We start from the raw sequence: 14,453 nt of genomic DNA, 5'->3' as shown, positions 1-14,453 counted from the left end.
AACCAGGCAAAAAGTAGTTTATCTCCAAGTGCTGAGTGCCTTTAGGGGGTTGATCCATAGGTTCCTCTAGTTAATTCTTAATCAGCTTTTTACTCTTTTATGCGTCTCGCCTTCCCCACTGCGAGCGCATCTCGGAGACGAGTGCGTGCGTGGCGGACAGCCCCCCCGCAGGTGTCTTTGTGATGGGCGGGCTGCCGAGGGGTTTGACAGGGTTTGAGCATCAAAGACACCAAAGCAACAAACGCATCCGGCCGATTCACAAAGGCGACTGCGGGAAAGACAACGGGGGAATAAACCAGGCGTTTTTATTGATAATTACCTGCCTCACGTGAAATGAAATGGCCCTTTTTAGGAAACAGCGGAGCATGAGTTCAGCTCTGCAAAGCCACCACACCTTCCTGCGGCGAGGTTTTTGAAAGGCTCGCTATCCTGCAGTGTGTGTTGTTTATTGGCAAGCTGTGTTTCCCTGAAGGGGTCTCTTGCTTCCTCGCCCAAGGCTGAGCAGAAATATTCCATAAAATCAGGTTAGAATGATTTAGCTGGCGCAGTTAATCATGAGAAATGAACTTTGTGCTGCGGTGTGGCTGACTTATTCAAGTTTGGGTTCTGGTTACGTGTTGTCGGATTTGAACAGTTCAATCCACTTGCAATAGGAGGGCTGGCGAGGGATTGTTAGTGTCCGTAGACTTGACGTCTATTGCTGTCACAATGAGTTGGTGATACTTCATAGTCAAATTCTTCTTGCCAGTGGTTTCTTGGGTCGAGGCAAGTATGCGAGAAGAGTTTAATAACATGACGAAGTTCCTTACTCAAAAAAAAGCCTTTTTTCTCAATTGCAATTAATGGAAATTCCATTAATGGAATTTTCCAATTCGCCGGTATTTAGTTAGGCAACATACCAGATATGACGTTAAAAAATATCCACTGCAATGCCATTCTGCAGAACATATCCGACCTAAATACATCAATAAAAATATATGTTTAATTTTTTGCAGGAAATAAATGTATTATGATCATTTTTCATGGCGCATAACTATGTTAGAGCGACGTGTGTTTTATCAATCAAAGTTATAGGCTGGGTCTAATTGGATCCGATTCATTTGGAGCATGTCGATGGCATACTTACAGGCATTAAATCATGTATATTTCAGAAATAGGAGGGTAACAATCGTTTTAAAGTGGCTTATACACTAATCTAGTCATGTCGTTACTATGGCACCTATGGGTCAAAGTAGTACCAGAAGGTTCTACATTAGCGATGTAGTATGTGGACTGGCCCGGTCAAAGATGGCCTACGGTTCCGATAGTTCTACTTAATGGCGTACTGATGTAAGATCAAGATGGAACCAATTTTCTATCCGCTAATTTCCTTCCAGCTGACTTTGCAAACGTGCAGTTAGTATGCGCAGTGGGCGCTGCTTTCCAGCTTGGCTGTCCAATCTGCCCAGAACTGATCAACCCTCCCCGGAGCGGGATGAAGTCTCCGCACTCAGCGGGTTGCTTCATCAAGGCGCCCGGTCGGCTCCTCATTTAGAGGCGCGAGGCAAACCGTTTCGGACGGCTTCTCCGACGTGTTTACGTTCGGGGATGCTGCCCTCGCTTCATTTGCCCACTGAAGCCAGACTATCAGTCAAAGGCAGCCGTAGTGGTTTGGTCTTCTTGTATTCTTGCTTATTATCGGGTTTGTGTGCGCTCGACGATACCCGTCCCCGCACAAGTATTGAAGCCAATTCGCCTGTGCTCTAGACTGAGAAACATTTGGACTTGACATTAAAGTAGAATAAAGTCAAAAGTCCGCTGTAACAGTTTGACTGCCAATTTAAAGGATAATGCAACCAGCCCACGGCAAAACCACCACTCGAGACACTGCCAAAACAAATTCTAATTGGGAATAAGTGCAAGATTTTATACCGGACACATTTTTAACTCCCAACTTAAACCCTATAGTGCAGGGGTGTCAGACTCGGGTTGGTTCGCGGGCCGCGTTAACGTCAACTCGATTTCATGTTGGCCGGACCGTTTTAGATATAATATTTAGATTATTTTTTATAAATGGATTAAAAGTCCTGAATATTCAGTTTCCTATAGATGTAAAACAATATTTATTTTAGCTTTTTAAAATATATATTTTTAGATTTTACAAAATGATTTTTGAACTAAAAACACAAAAAAATGATTACAAATTACAATTATTGATTTAAAAGGGGGGAAATCAGGAAATGTAATATACATCTATACTCTTCATTTTAATTTGATCCTAAAACAGAAAGTCGGCACTCATGATTTACTTTCCCGGGCCACACAAAATGATGCGGCAGGCCAGATTTGGCCCCCGGGCTGCCACTTTGACACATCTGCTATAGTGCATGTAGCCAGTGAAAATGAGATTGAAGTGCATATCCAAACTAAACCCTGAAACAAGGATGTCAACTCCAAATGTTTTTTTCTTCAGGAAAATTTAAGTTGTCACTGTTCCGAAACTTTTGGATGGAGTCTATGGCCAGATGGATGAATTCATGATCAAATTCATATTTCAAGGGCATTCCAGTGACTGATGAGATTATGTGGCCATCAGGTTTGACGAAATTGAATCATATCTTAACGTCTTGCAAAATTAGTTAGGATGGTTTCTCATTCCATCTTAAAAGAAGAAAATGTTATTTGGGAGGTGCACTGGGTGCCTTATTGTCTGCATATGATGTTATTTTGGGAGAAGATTTCAGATTGGACGGCTCCCTCCGTCAATCGGAGTGCATTTGTCAAGGCTGTTTTTAAATTATTATCCAATGCAATTTTTCACAATAAAAAAAAAAACACAGATTTTTGTTATATGCGTTTAATCCAGCAGAAAAACTACTCCTATCTCAAGGCACCTCCGTACTATGCAAAAAAGTAAACCACAACATAAGATTTCATTGTTCTTATAAAACAAGATGAGGCGTTAACAGTGAACGTCTACAAATGCAGGAGAGCTATTGCGTGTAAAAATAACAATAAAACCCACTTGCTGTTAATCTTAATTTACAACTTGAACATGACACGCATTTGCATGTTTGGGAACTAGACAACACATTTTATTGCAATATCAATACTGTATTTTCTGCATGGTGACATTGTGAAGTGCCTTCATTATTCATGGTCATGCTGACCTGCCAAAAATAAATAAATAAATAAAAAAAGAACACCACAGGTTAGCAGTTGAGATGAAAAGAGTTTGCGTTCAAACACCCATCCGAATAGCAACCTTTTCTCATGAATTGATTCAATATTGTTGTCGACAAAGTCTCCCGCGTTCAAGTTAAGTGTATTCTGAAGTGTGCTGCTGTGCGGGTTTTCATTAGAGTTAGTTGGAACATTAGATTCAGTTTTCATCATCAGGTATTGCAATTTCATGCCCTTGAATATGATCATTTTGCACTCAGAATGGCATTGACGTTCACATTCTTTAGAATAGCATTGACAGATTTTTTATATTCTACAGGATGATATTGCTACTCATTTCCCATAAGATGGTGTTATGACGTCCTGTTTTTTGGCATTTAAAAGTCTTCCGGTAATCACTTTGTTTCATTATTAAATTGCATTAAAACTTTAATGCGGCCAAAATTTAATTAAACTAAGCTGGTTCATGATCACCACGGGCCAATATTTGATTGATCTAATCAAACTCTGTCTGGGGGTGATTATTAAGATTGTGGCGATACACTTTTTAATAGGTTGGTTTATAGGTTGACATTGGCAAAGGAAGAGATTTCTTCATGGACTCGTAAGGAAGAGCAATATGTAGATGTATTGAAAAATGCTTGAGCAAGGACGCCATTCTAAACACATGCTGTTATGTTTTATTGTACATTTTATAAATGCTACAAAAAAAATTCAAATGGAATGGAATTCATCGTAAATGTTATAATTACAAACAAATTTGTAAACAGTACTTGTCAATAATTCCGAATGGATATTTACGTGCAGTATATTCAAAATAATCCCAAAATGGATCGTAATAGAGTTGAAATTCCATTAATTCATGTCCGGAAATTTCCGGTTTCTGCGGATTTAAAGCAATTTGAACAATTTGCACAATTTTAAACCCGATTCCGACTCTAAAATTCCTACAAACTGAACATTTCTCGAGCTTTCATTCCCCAAATCATGCTCGTTCAAAACAATGAGAGCCAGAGAGCACCGACCGGACTGTATGAATATTTCTCTTATTTATTAACATTCTCGTCATCAATCCCTGCTGTGATTGCTTTCATGAAATCATCCATCTGTTTAATTTCTGTTGCCAAATGCGATGACACTTTTATTGATGAGCCAACTTCAATGCAATGGGCGATAAGTGTGGATCAGCGGCTTACTGGGACTTGCCATGAATTTTAATTCCTTCGCCATCTCTCCCTTCATTTGTCACAGGTGTTCATACTCGACTAATAGAAGTGAGACCCCACTACACCCCCAACAAAACACCCACACCTTATGCTTAGGCGATAACCGCCAGTCGCTCGTTCATCTCCCCGCGCAACACCTTCCTTCATTTGGCGCTAGTCATCTCTCCGGCCTAATCCCTTTAAACCCCCATTAAGCCTCTATTCATTCCTACATAATGACTGCAGTCGTCCCAGTCCATTTTCCTTCCAAGCTCAAAGATTTAGAAAGGATTACATAGCTGAAAATCTCTTTGCCTGTTCTTACATATCGGCTAATCCGGCGGATATGTTGACGGCGCCGCGCGGTAATGGCAATCGCCCGCATTGGATGCGACACCTTTTGGCCCGCGGGCAAAGGGGAAAGATGCGTTTATAAATAAGACATCGGGTTTGAATCCAGTGCCGTTCCCGTTGTGTCGTTGTTCACGTTGTGCATGTCGACTGACTTCAAACAACCGCTTCTCTGGGAAACATCTACAAAGTCAATAATGTATTGATGTGTTTAACGTTTCTGCGTATGATGCTCGCAGGTGACATTTGGCTGGATCCGGCCCAAGTAAATGCATCAAAACAAGCCACGCGGGGGATGTTTGAACAACTTGTCCTCACGCGTGACTTGTTTTCTAATGAGGGTGACTTGTCCATCAGGGAGCAACATGGGCAGGATGGAAAGGGCATTTTGTTGGAACGCCATTCGCGCTGATTTTTCTGCCACTCCCAGCTTGGAAAATGCAGAGAGAATAATGAGTTGAGTCAAGCGATAACAACTGAATGTTAAAAGCAGAGAAATAATACAGCTCATATGCGAGCCCATTAGCGTAAAATTAAATGACTATTTGGCCATCAAAATAATCATTCGAGGCAAAATCTTAATAACGGAAAATAGTTCACGGAAAGAAAAATCGTGATTTAATTCACAAAGACAAAATGGAACAAAAAATACAGTAATGCAAGTAGCATAATACTATAACAATAATGTTGTTGTCCCTATTGTAGAGTAATGACACTTCAGTTTATTTCTCTCCAGCATCTTTTTACTGTACGTTGCAAGAGCGCCATTTGTCCTTATAATAAATTTATGTATTTCGGGGGTGACAGTAACCAATGTCTTACTCTTCATACAAATCCTATTGATTTTAAATCCAAGAACATTGAGCTGATAGCTTCTACACAAAACACAGTTAACTCAAGTCAAGCTCTGACTCCATTACTTGAAAACTATGAAAATATGCCAATAAATGTGTAAATTGAATTCCAAAACAAGAAAAGTGCGCTAAAGGCCAACGGTGCGAGATACGTACATTCATCTTGCGCATGTTATACGTATAAGAATGAATAAATGAAGCGTGGAGTCGAATGTATCTGTTCGCGTTAGACATAATTCTTAAAAATGGAGCTTGGTTAAGTAAATAAAAAGGATTAGCAGCCTATTTCTTTCCACAATGAGTTATGCGTCTGCAGCGGGACATCGCACGCCCTCCAAACACTCGTAACGCTTGATAATCAGAAGATGGGAATAAAAGAAAGGGGAAAAAAAGTGAGAAAAAGCGGTGCGCCACAATAGAAGCTCACCCATGAGAGCCATGTCATCAGCAGATTTTATGATTGCTCCGTCTAGCAACGCGTCCCCGGCGGAGACGTTCATTTGAACGAAAAGGTGAAGGGCACCGCGTCGACGCTCTTCTTCGCCGTTACTTTTGGGCTTCGCTAACGACTCGCACAGGGAAAACAACTCATGCGAAATGGCATATTAAAAAAAATCTCACCTCCTTTTTTTCCCCTCCCATGAGCGCATCAAAAAGACAGAAGAAATGTCCACGCTTTGCAATTTATGACCATCAACACTGTAAGTAATGAACAAGGACGTTGACGGATTCATGCGCCCGTAAAGAAAAGGCGCCTCCGTTCCGTGAAAGCTTTTATAATGCTCTACTAGAAAAGATGTCAATGATATTTACAAGACCCCTGTCTCGGTGCCAGGCGGTTGAGTGATGGTGTTATTCAAGTGACAACAGAGATATATGATATTGTAACGTGAATATTAAGAGAGCAGGAGACTGGTCTCCCAGTGAAGATCAACCAAAGTTCATTTAATCTGTGATGTTTTTCAGGTGATCCTCATGTTGACTAAATACTACGACTTCAACTCGGGCCGAGTGACGGAGAGTTCTTTGTGGAGGTAAGAGCCTCGGCAGTGTACATTGTCAAGTATCGTAGATAATGAGAGCCTCGGTATACCTGGTATGGTCACCATCCGATTCCAGCATCAACACTCATTTAAAGTGCAAAAAAAAAGTTTGTTCACACTGTATACAAGAAGAAAAATTAAACCAAATGATTTGATGATCCTTCGTTTTGGATCATGTCGTCATAGCAAAAATATTTCTAATGTTTAGTGTTTTTGGGCCAAGGGTGTCAGACTCGGGTTTGTTTGTGGGCCGCATTAACGTCACCTCGATTTAATGTGGGCCGGACCATTTTAGATATAATTTTTAGATATTTTTTTTATAAATTAACTGGATCAAAATCCCTGAATATTGAGTTTTTTTATAGATCTAAAACAATGTTTATTTGAGCTTTTTTTCTTAGTAAGGGAAAATCTCTTTTAATCATTATGATCCATATTAAAGTGGAAAATAGAAAATATTTTTGCATATTTTTAGATTTTACAAAATGATTTTTGAACTAAAAACAGAAAAAAATGGATTAAAATAATTTCAATTATTGATTTAAAAGGGGGAAAATCAGTAAATATAATATACATCTATAATCTTCATTTTAATTTGTTCGTAAAACAAAAAGTCGGCACTCATGATTTACTTTCCCGGGCCACACAAAATGATGCGGCGGGCAAGATTTGGCCCCCGGGCCGCCGCTTTGACACCTGTGTTTTAGGCCTGCATCAAACATTGAATGCATCGATTTTATTCCGCCTTTAACCAATTTAGAAAATGCTGTCAGAGTTGAAAAAAGGGTATTTTGGACTTGCACGTGGTTCTTCCTTGGGTGTAATTTCAAGATCTCCACAATAATGGACAGTTTAGACAGCTTGCCGGAAATTCAGGCAATTCCAAATTAATAATAATTTTCATGTACGACGCTTGCTGAAATAATCTGACAAGCACGTATCATGCAAATGCGAACTCTACCCCCATTGAGTATAAATTTGACTTGTATTGCTTTTTTTGTTCCACACCGCATTGTGTTTGTGCTTTTCCACCTGCCAAAGATATTAAAAGTCAAGGTAAATTGACGCGGCCTCTGAAGCGTCAACACAAATACTACGAAGTCGTCCCCTCGCCGCACGCTCTACACGGGATACTGTTGTTTATTTTGATAATTAGAGAAATCTCCATTCATCTAGCAAATTGCTTGGCGAATTTCTGCTGTTGCAATTTTCCGCCTGCCTGACATGCTTAATGATACCATCAGCATCGTCACCACTAGGTGTTGCTCCGTTCTCACCCGCTCACCGTATCTCCTTAATTGAATTTCAGATCCACCGATTACGGCACGACGTACGAGAAACTCAACGAAAAAGTGGGGCCCAAAACCATCCTGAGCTACTTATACGTCAGTCCCAATAACAAGCGCAAGGTAAGTTTTGACATTCTTGTGAAGATGGTAAAAAAAGAACAACAACCGCCCCCAAAAAAATAAAAACCCGCTTGTCGGAGCGCATCACCGCATTGCTATCATTTTCCCCGCAAAGCAGCCCCGCGGGAGGTTGCGGCACGAGTGCGTACGAGTGTGTACGCGGGCGGGCTGGCGGTCGGTCGGGATCGCACACTGCGAGCCCCCCCCCGGCACGGTAGCTGTCAGGTCGGGCCGCTGATCCCCGCCGTCTCCCTTCTCCTCTCATTTCAGATCATGCTACTGACCGACCCCGAGGTGGAGAGCAGCCTGCTCATTAGCCTGGACGAGGGGGCGTCCTATCAGAAACACAGCTTGGCCTTTGATATCCTCAGTCTTCTTTTCCACCCCGAGCAGGAGGATTGGATCCTGGCTTACAGCCACGACCAAAAGGTAACGCGGAAAGCTGTCGGATGGCGTCAAACGTGGGGGAATAAAAAAGGGAAAGATGAAGTTAACAAGCTCGGGATGGGAGGGAGCAGTAGGTGATGCTGATGCTGAGAATTTCCTCAGATGTTACATTAGCCTCAGAGGTATCAGATGATACCTGATTTATGACCATTCCAAATAGCGGCTTGTAATTTACCTGTGCCAGGAATTCTCTAATTGGGCGGAAGAAGCTTCCCAGTTCAGGTCAATTGATTTTTTATTTATACTTTAAGTGTACTAGATTTCAAGGAAATCATTATTCATATCATAACATTAGGTGTCCATGGTTAGCATATCCGTCTTACTGTTCAGAGATCAGGGTTCGATCCCCAGTGGCTTTCGGATCTTCTGTGGAGTTGGCATTTCTCCTTGGGCCTGCGTGGGTTTTCTCCAGGTACTTCTATATCTAAAAATATGAGTGGTAGGCTTGTACGACCCCCTAAATTCGAACTACGTATGACTGGATGCTTGTCTGCTTGTGCTCTGTGATTGGCTGTCTTATTTGTGCATATCTGTGAGGATAAAGCGGTTAGGAAATGAACTATTGAATAATCACTTTATTGTTGTTTCGATGGCATTTATTTTAGCACATTGATCGTGTCATTACCAGTTTCCACTATTTCATTTGACATTTCAGCATCATTCCCGTAAACCTGGGCCTTTTATTTTTCCCCATAAAGCTTCAACTTTATCATTTCATTTTTTTTTTACAATTGCAAACCCGGTAGATTAATGAATGTTTCATTTGAAGTGTTAAATATATTCCTGATCTATATTTGCGAAATGGCATTGACTGTTTTTTTCACCCGATTTTCCTTGAAAAAGTCAATTTTCCGCTTTATCCACTTAAGAACGGTTCGCCTTCTTTCGTGCAAATTTTCACGACCCGTCACGAGGATTTAGTCCAGTTGACCCCGGCGATACTTCAAATCAAGTTCTATGCTCAAACGTATCGACGGTTGGCGTCGCATAGAAAATAAATGAGCACACGGTGACCTTGCAAATAACGTTATGTGATATTGATGGACGCACGGGCACGAGCGCACCGTACGAGGCCACCCGCGCGCAAGGAGCCTTCATTAGTTGGCGAGAAGCCCGCTGTCTGCTTCGCTCAACGCCGCGGCCGTCAAACGCCGGCCCCCCCAGTCGGCTATTGCGGGACTTGATATTGAGAGAGGCGAGCGGGCGAGAAGTGAGATAAATGGTGTGGCCAGGAGATGAAAGCCTGGTGGACAAAAGCGTCCAGCGCCCCAATAAAGATGCGCTCCACAAGTTTGCCCCGCGGTCATTGTGTACGTCTTTGTAAAGCCCAATTTCAGCGTTTCTTTCATCGGTCCCCAGGCACGATTACCCTTGGATTGGTTTCATTTTCCATTTATCGATTGTCTTGTCCTGTCTCTTAAAAGTTGCGAGTGCTGAGATGAGACAAAAATGATGCCAATCCCCGGAAGAGCCTTTTGGTGCTAACGGGCCGAGTGAATAGTTAAACGGCCGCTTTCACGCCGGCGCTCCTTTTCGACCTTGATTCGAGCCAATTAGCTTTGTCCCTTTAGCGTAATCCTGATGATGCAACCGCATGTAAAGCCATGGATGGCCATAGACGTCCAATTCGTTCAATCTGGACCAATCGCTTCACTTTTTTGAATGACTCCTTTTTGTTATTGTTACAAAAAGGCAGAAAATGATACCTGAAATTCATTCATTCCTTTTCTGAACCACTTATCCTCACAAGGGTGCTGGAGCCTATCCCAGCCAACTAAGGACACCCAGCCAATCACAGGGCACGAGGAGAAAGACAACCAATCATAGCCAGGGGCAATTTAGAGCGTTCAACCAGCCTACCATGCATATTTTTGGGATGTGGGAGGAATCCGGAGTACCCGGAGAAAACCCACACAAGCCCAGGGAGAACATGCAAATGCTACACAACGAGGACCAACCTGGGATTGAACCCACGACCCCAGCACTGTAAGGCCGATGCACTAAACACTCGACTACTATCAAATAAAATGCTATTATAATTTTAATTTTTTTTTTACATGTAACCAGTAGAAATTCACTGTCAAAGGTGACACTTTTGTGGTGATACTTCAATTAGACTGTGAGTTTTTAGGTTAATGTTGATCACGTAAAGTCGGCTTTGGAAGAACTGCTGTCTGTTTCAATAAGGCAACAAACAGAGAAATTTTCATTTCGCTTTTCCAAAAAAATGACAATGAAACATGACTCTTTTGACATAACGTTAAAATAGACTTCCAAGAACAGAGTAGGCAAAGAGACCAATCATGCACTGCTTGAAACCTGTTTCAAGGTCGATCCCGAATCACCTGAATGACTTTTGAAATTGGCTCCATTTGGAGTCGCGTCGCCGAGGGCTCTTGAGGGGAAAAAGAGACGGACGGCACGGCATGGCACGGCACGGCACGGCACGGCACGGCACGGCAGCCGTGGTAGGAACACGAACTGACTTTCCCTATTGTCAGAAATCCGTTAAAGCGTGACCACGTGTGATGTAACAATAGCGAGCAGATTTATTCGGCCGTGCCTCTCAGACAGAAACTCATTCGAGCGGAACGATGCTCGGTCCTGAGTGTGCATTTCTGATACGGACCCATCGAAAAACGTTTGGGATATTTGGCTTCTGGGTGAAATTGCAGTAAGGTTCGAAAACACCATCACCATGTAGTCCTTTGTATCATGATGTCCTCATAGAAAAGTCAGCAGAACTCTTATATTATTCAAGCCAAGGTCAAAAGTTCGGAGGCACTTTCTCATAAAACGGTAAATGGTAAAGTGTAGTTGCCAACTTAATGATGTTCTGATACAGATTATTCATTTTTTAACCAAATTCAGGATACATCCGCCCCACGACAAATTTGACTTGCCACATGATTGCGCTCCATGGGGAGACGCACTTTGAGACGGTTTGATTGCCAAATTTGAGCACTCTTCTCGTCACACCATGCCGAGCTCGTTTGGCATGTGCATCTCATTGAGATAAAAACAAGCACCTTAAGTAGGAAGGATAATGTTGTTCTTATGATGCCTCTTAAATACACTTTTGTCCTCCTTGGAGGTTGTTGACGCTGCTCATTTATTATTTGGCTTGTTACTATTTTTTAGAATCTCTTGAAACTTTTGTTCACTCATTTTTGCCACTATTTTTTTCAGTTTTAGTTTGGAATTCAGCCCTAAACACTTATTTTGTACCCTGGATTGGTCATTTGAGACAGACAATTCCCGATCTTAGTGCTGGAAATCTACTGCCTTCCTTCTATGAGTACCACTACACTATGGGTGACCTCGGAATTTTAAAATAAGGAAAAAAATAACTCTAAAAATAGGACGGCGTGTGCAAATTTTTCGCACCGGGACAAAAGAATGTCGTGGCTCAGCGTGGGGGCGAAAAAAGTTTACAATGACAGAAAAATAATGTATTCTCTTTTGCCAATTAATAATCCGGAATGCCGCTGAGTCAGTAAAGGAAGACTTTTAAAATACAGAAGCAGATTTGCATATCAAAAAGCGCCGCCTGTCTGCAACGCATTTCATCTTTTCCATTAGAAACGCAGTCACGGCATATTTTGTCTTCTCACAGCACTTTTCTAAATGGCTCCACTTTAACAAATCTCATTTTTGTCGCGACACTTTTCCATAATGATCCAATAAGTGCAGTATTCTAATGTTTTTTTGTGTTTCTTTTTTTCCAGCTTTATGTATCCGTGGAATTTGGGAGGCGGTGGCAGCTCATACACGACAACGTGGTCCCCAACAGATTCTACTGGTGAGCAGACAAATATGCGCGCATGAATGCAACACCAATAGGATCTGTATGCTCTCCTCTCTCTCTTTTTTGTGTCTTTGTACACAAGCTCCGTTCATAAAGAGGAAGTGATCCTACTTACCTGCGAATGACTCATACTGCGGCACGACAAATCCTCCCAATCAATGAATATCTTTCAACCCGATGTCTGGCACCTCTACAAGTGCAAATTACCGTATTTTCTCGCATATAAGCCTTATTTGTCACTCAAAAAAAATGACGACTTAATCAAGGGTACGGCTTATATGCGCACAGATTAGACTTGACTGGAAGTTGACAAAAACACGAAACGGCATAACGCAAGACAATGCGGCCGATACGGTCATTTATTTCAAAATAGAGAAAAGATGAACAGATACAGCTCTAAACAAAATTGATTTTGACGTCTATGAATGCAATTCAAGAACAAAAATAAGACGTATCTTGCATAAAGCGTGAAAAAAAACTCACTTGTGCCTGCCATTGCTTGCTCAGGGCACCGCCATTTTACCTAGGGATGACAAACTAGACCGCTACAGACACACTTCCGGGTTGTACTGCTCACATGACTTCCTTTTTTAATTCGTCCACATGCAGGCAACACCATTTCGGAATTTGCAAACAAGCAGACGATCTTTTCGATTCATACAGCATCTCAGAAATACCATGTGCGATGATTTTTCTCAAGATTTTCCCTTCAAAATAACACATTGGAGGTAAACAATGTGAATCAGGAGTCATCTTATACGAGAAAAATGTAACAATTAAGGCAATTTTAAGGTTTATATGCGGAGGCGGTCAATATGTGAGAAAATACGGTAGTTAAAATACCGGTTAATCAACAGTGGCCGAGTGAACATGACGCGATTACGGTAAGCACTGAGAAAGAGTTTAGGGAGGCAGAACTTGTTTTGCTAAATTATGTATGTCTCCCTTTTTTTAAAGAATCTAGTTTACACACCAAGGTTAATATTTGATGCGGCAAAGACACTCACCTCATGAAATATCGAGTCATCGTATCCATACGCTGTCCATCCCGCGTTTTTGGTTTGGTTCGCTGATGAATATTCATGGCTGACCCGAGGCGTTGGCTTTTCGATGGCCAACGCGTCGGGGTGTTTTAACGAGTGTAAATACAAGGATTAAAGGGTCGACATGAATGTTTCATGGAAAAGGCGTAGATTGTTGTTGCTTTGAGAATACTCGAGGGAAGAGCTGAGGAATCGGGCATTCCATGCCGAGCTAAGCACAAAAACGCCGTCAGGTTTGATGCAGACCGTCACAAAATGGCAACAACTAAATACAGATTGAAGAGGGAATAGTATTAAAGTAAGGTATACATAATGTTTAAGATGTTAAATTGTAAAATTAAATGAGTTCGGACTTAAATTTCAGGTGTCAAATCAAATTTGGAGGGTTCAATTTAATTGAGGTTTTCTTTCCAATGTGTTTTTTGATTTTAGGCTAAAAATGTTGATAGTTAAAGTGAAGAAGAAGAAAAAAAAAGCCCTCGACCCGTTTTTTTCAACACTACAAACCACCGAAGCAAACAATTCCCTCGACAGCTGACACACAAACTGAAATCCGATGCATGAGCTATGCAGACAAAAGGTTTCATACCAATTATCCATATTGTAACAGCAGTTCACAACCAAAAAAATAAGGTTTTTAATAAGGATTATTGTCTAAAAAAAACTCTTGCACAGGGTTTCAAGCCAAAGATAATGTTTAATAGTCAGTGTTCAAACTAATGTTACTTTTTAAGCTAAATCTACTGTTAAAAATGAGCCTTTCAAGTCAGAGTCGAGCTTCAACTTGAGCGTTCCAAGATCCTGTTAAGGTTTTAAACACGGATTAGGGTGTCAAACCAGAGTTCAAATTGCCTGAATCGGCTTTTTAGCAAGGGTTTTTACGGTTGAGTTATTGTTTTAAACGAGTGTTAGAGCTTCAAAGTAAGGTTGAAAGCTCAGGTCACGTTTTTCAACCTGCTTTATTTAGGTCTCAAAGTCAGGTCTAAGATCTGAAGCCATAAAATAACAACCCAATCTGATATCACGCCCTAAAGTCAAGCGTGATAAACAGCTCCTATTTTCTTTCTATTATATTTGATTTCTCTTGAGAAGTAAATTCAACGGGAACATTCCCATAAATTCCAAAGTCTC

At 41.3% G+C, this 14,453-nt stretch overlaps 1 protein-coding gene across 2 annotated transcripts in view; it reads left to right on the top strand.

Moving 5' to 3' along the window:
• The window catches only part of LOC144084728 (VPS10 domain-containing receptor SorCS1-like), an 82,260-nt gene that overhangs the window by 38,981 nt on the left and 28,826 nt on the right, over window positions 1-14,453 (top strand). For both annotated transcript variants that reach the window (XM_077613434.1, XM_077613433.1), the window contains 4 exons: window positions 6,539-6,606; window positions 7,925-8,024; window positions 8,295-8,453; window positions 12,200-12,273. In XM_077613434.1, the coding sequence (XP_077469560.1) occupies window positions 6,548-6,606; window positions 7,925-8,024; window positions 8,295-8,453; window positions 12,200-12,273 (392 nt within the window). In that variant the 5' untranslated portion in view covers window positions 6,539-6,547. The remainder of the gene's footprint in view (window positions 1-6,538; window positions 6,607-7,924; window positions 8,025-8,294; window positions 8,454-12,199; window positions 12,274-14,453) is intronic.

This window comes from Stigmatopora argus, chromosome 11 (genome assembly GCF_051989625.1).
Source record: "Stigmatopora argus isolate UIUO_Sarg chromosome 11, RoL_Sarg_1.0, whole genome shotgun sequence".
Taxonomy (NCBI): domain Eukaryota; kingdom Metazoa; phylum Chordata; class Actinopteri; order Syngnathiformes; family Syngnathidae; genus Stigmatopora; species Stigmatopora argus.
This window is presented reverse-complemented; position numbering and strand designations above follow the sequence as displayed.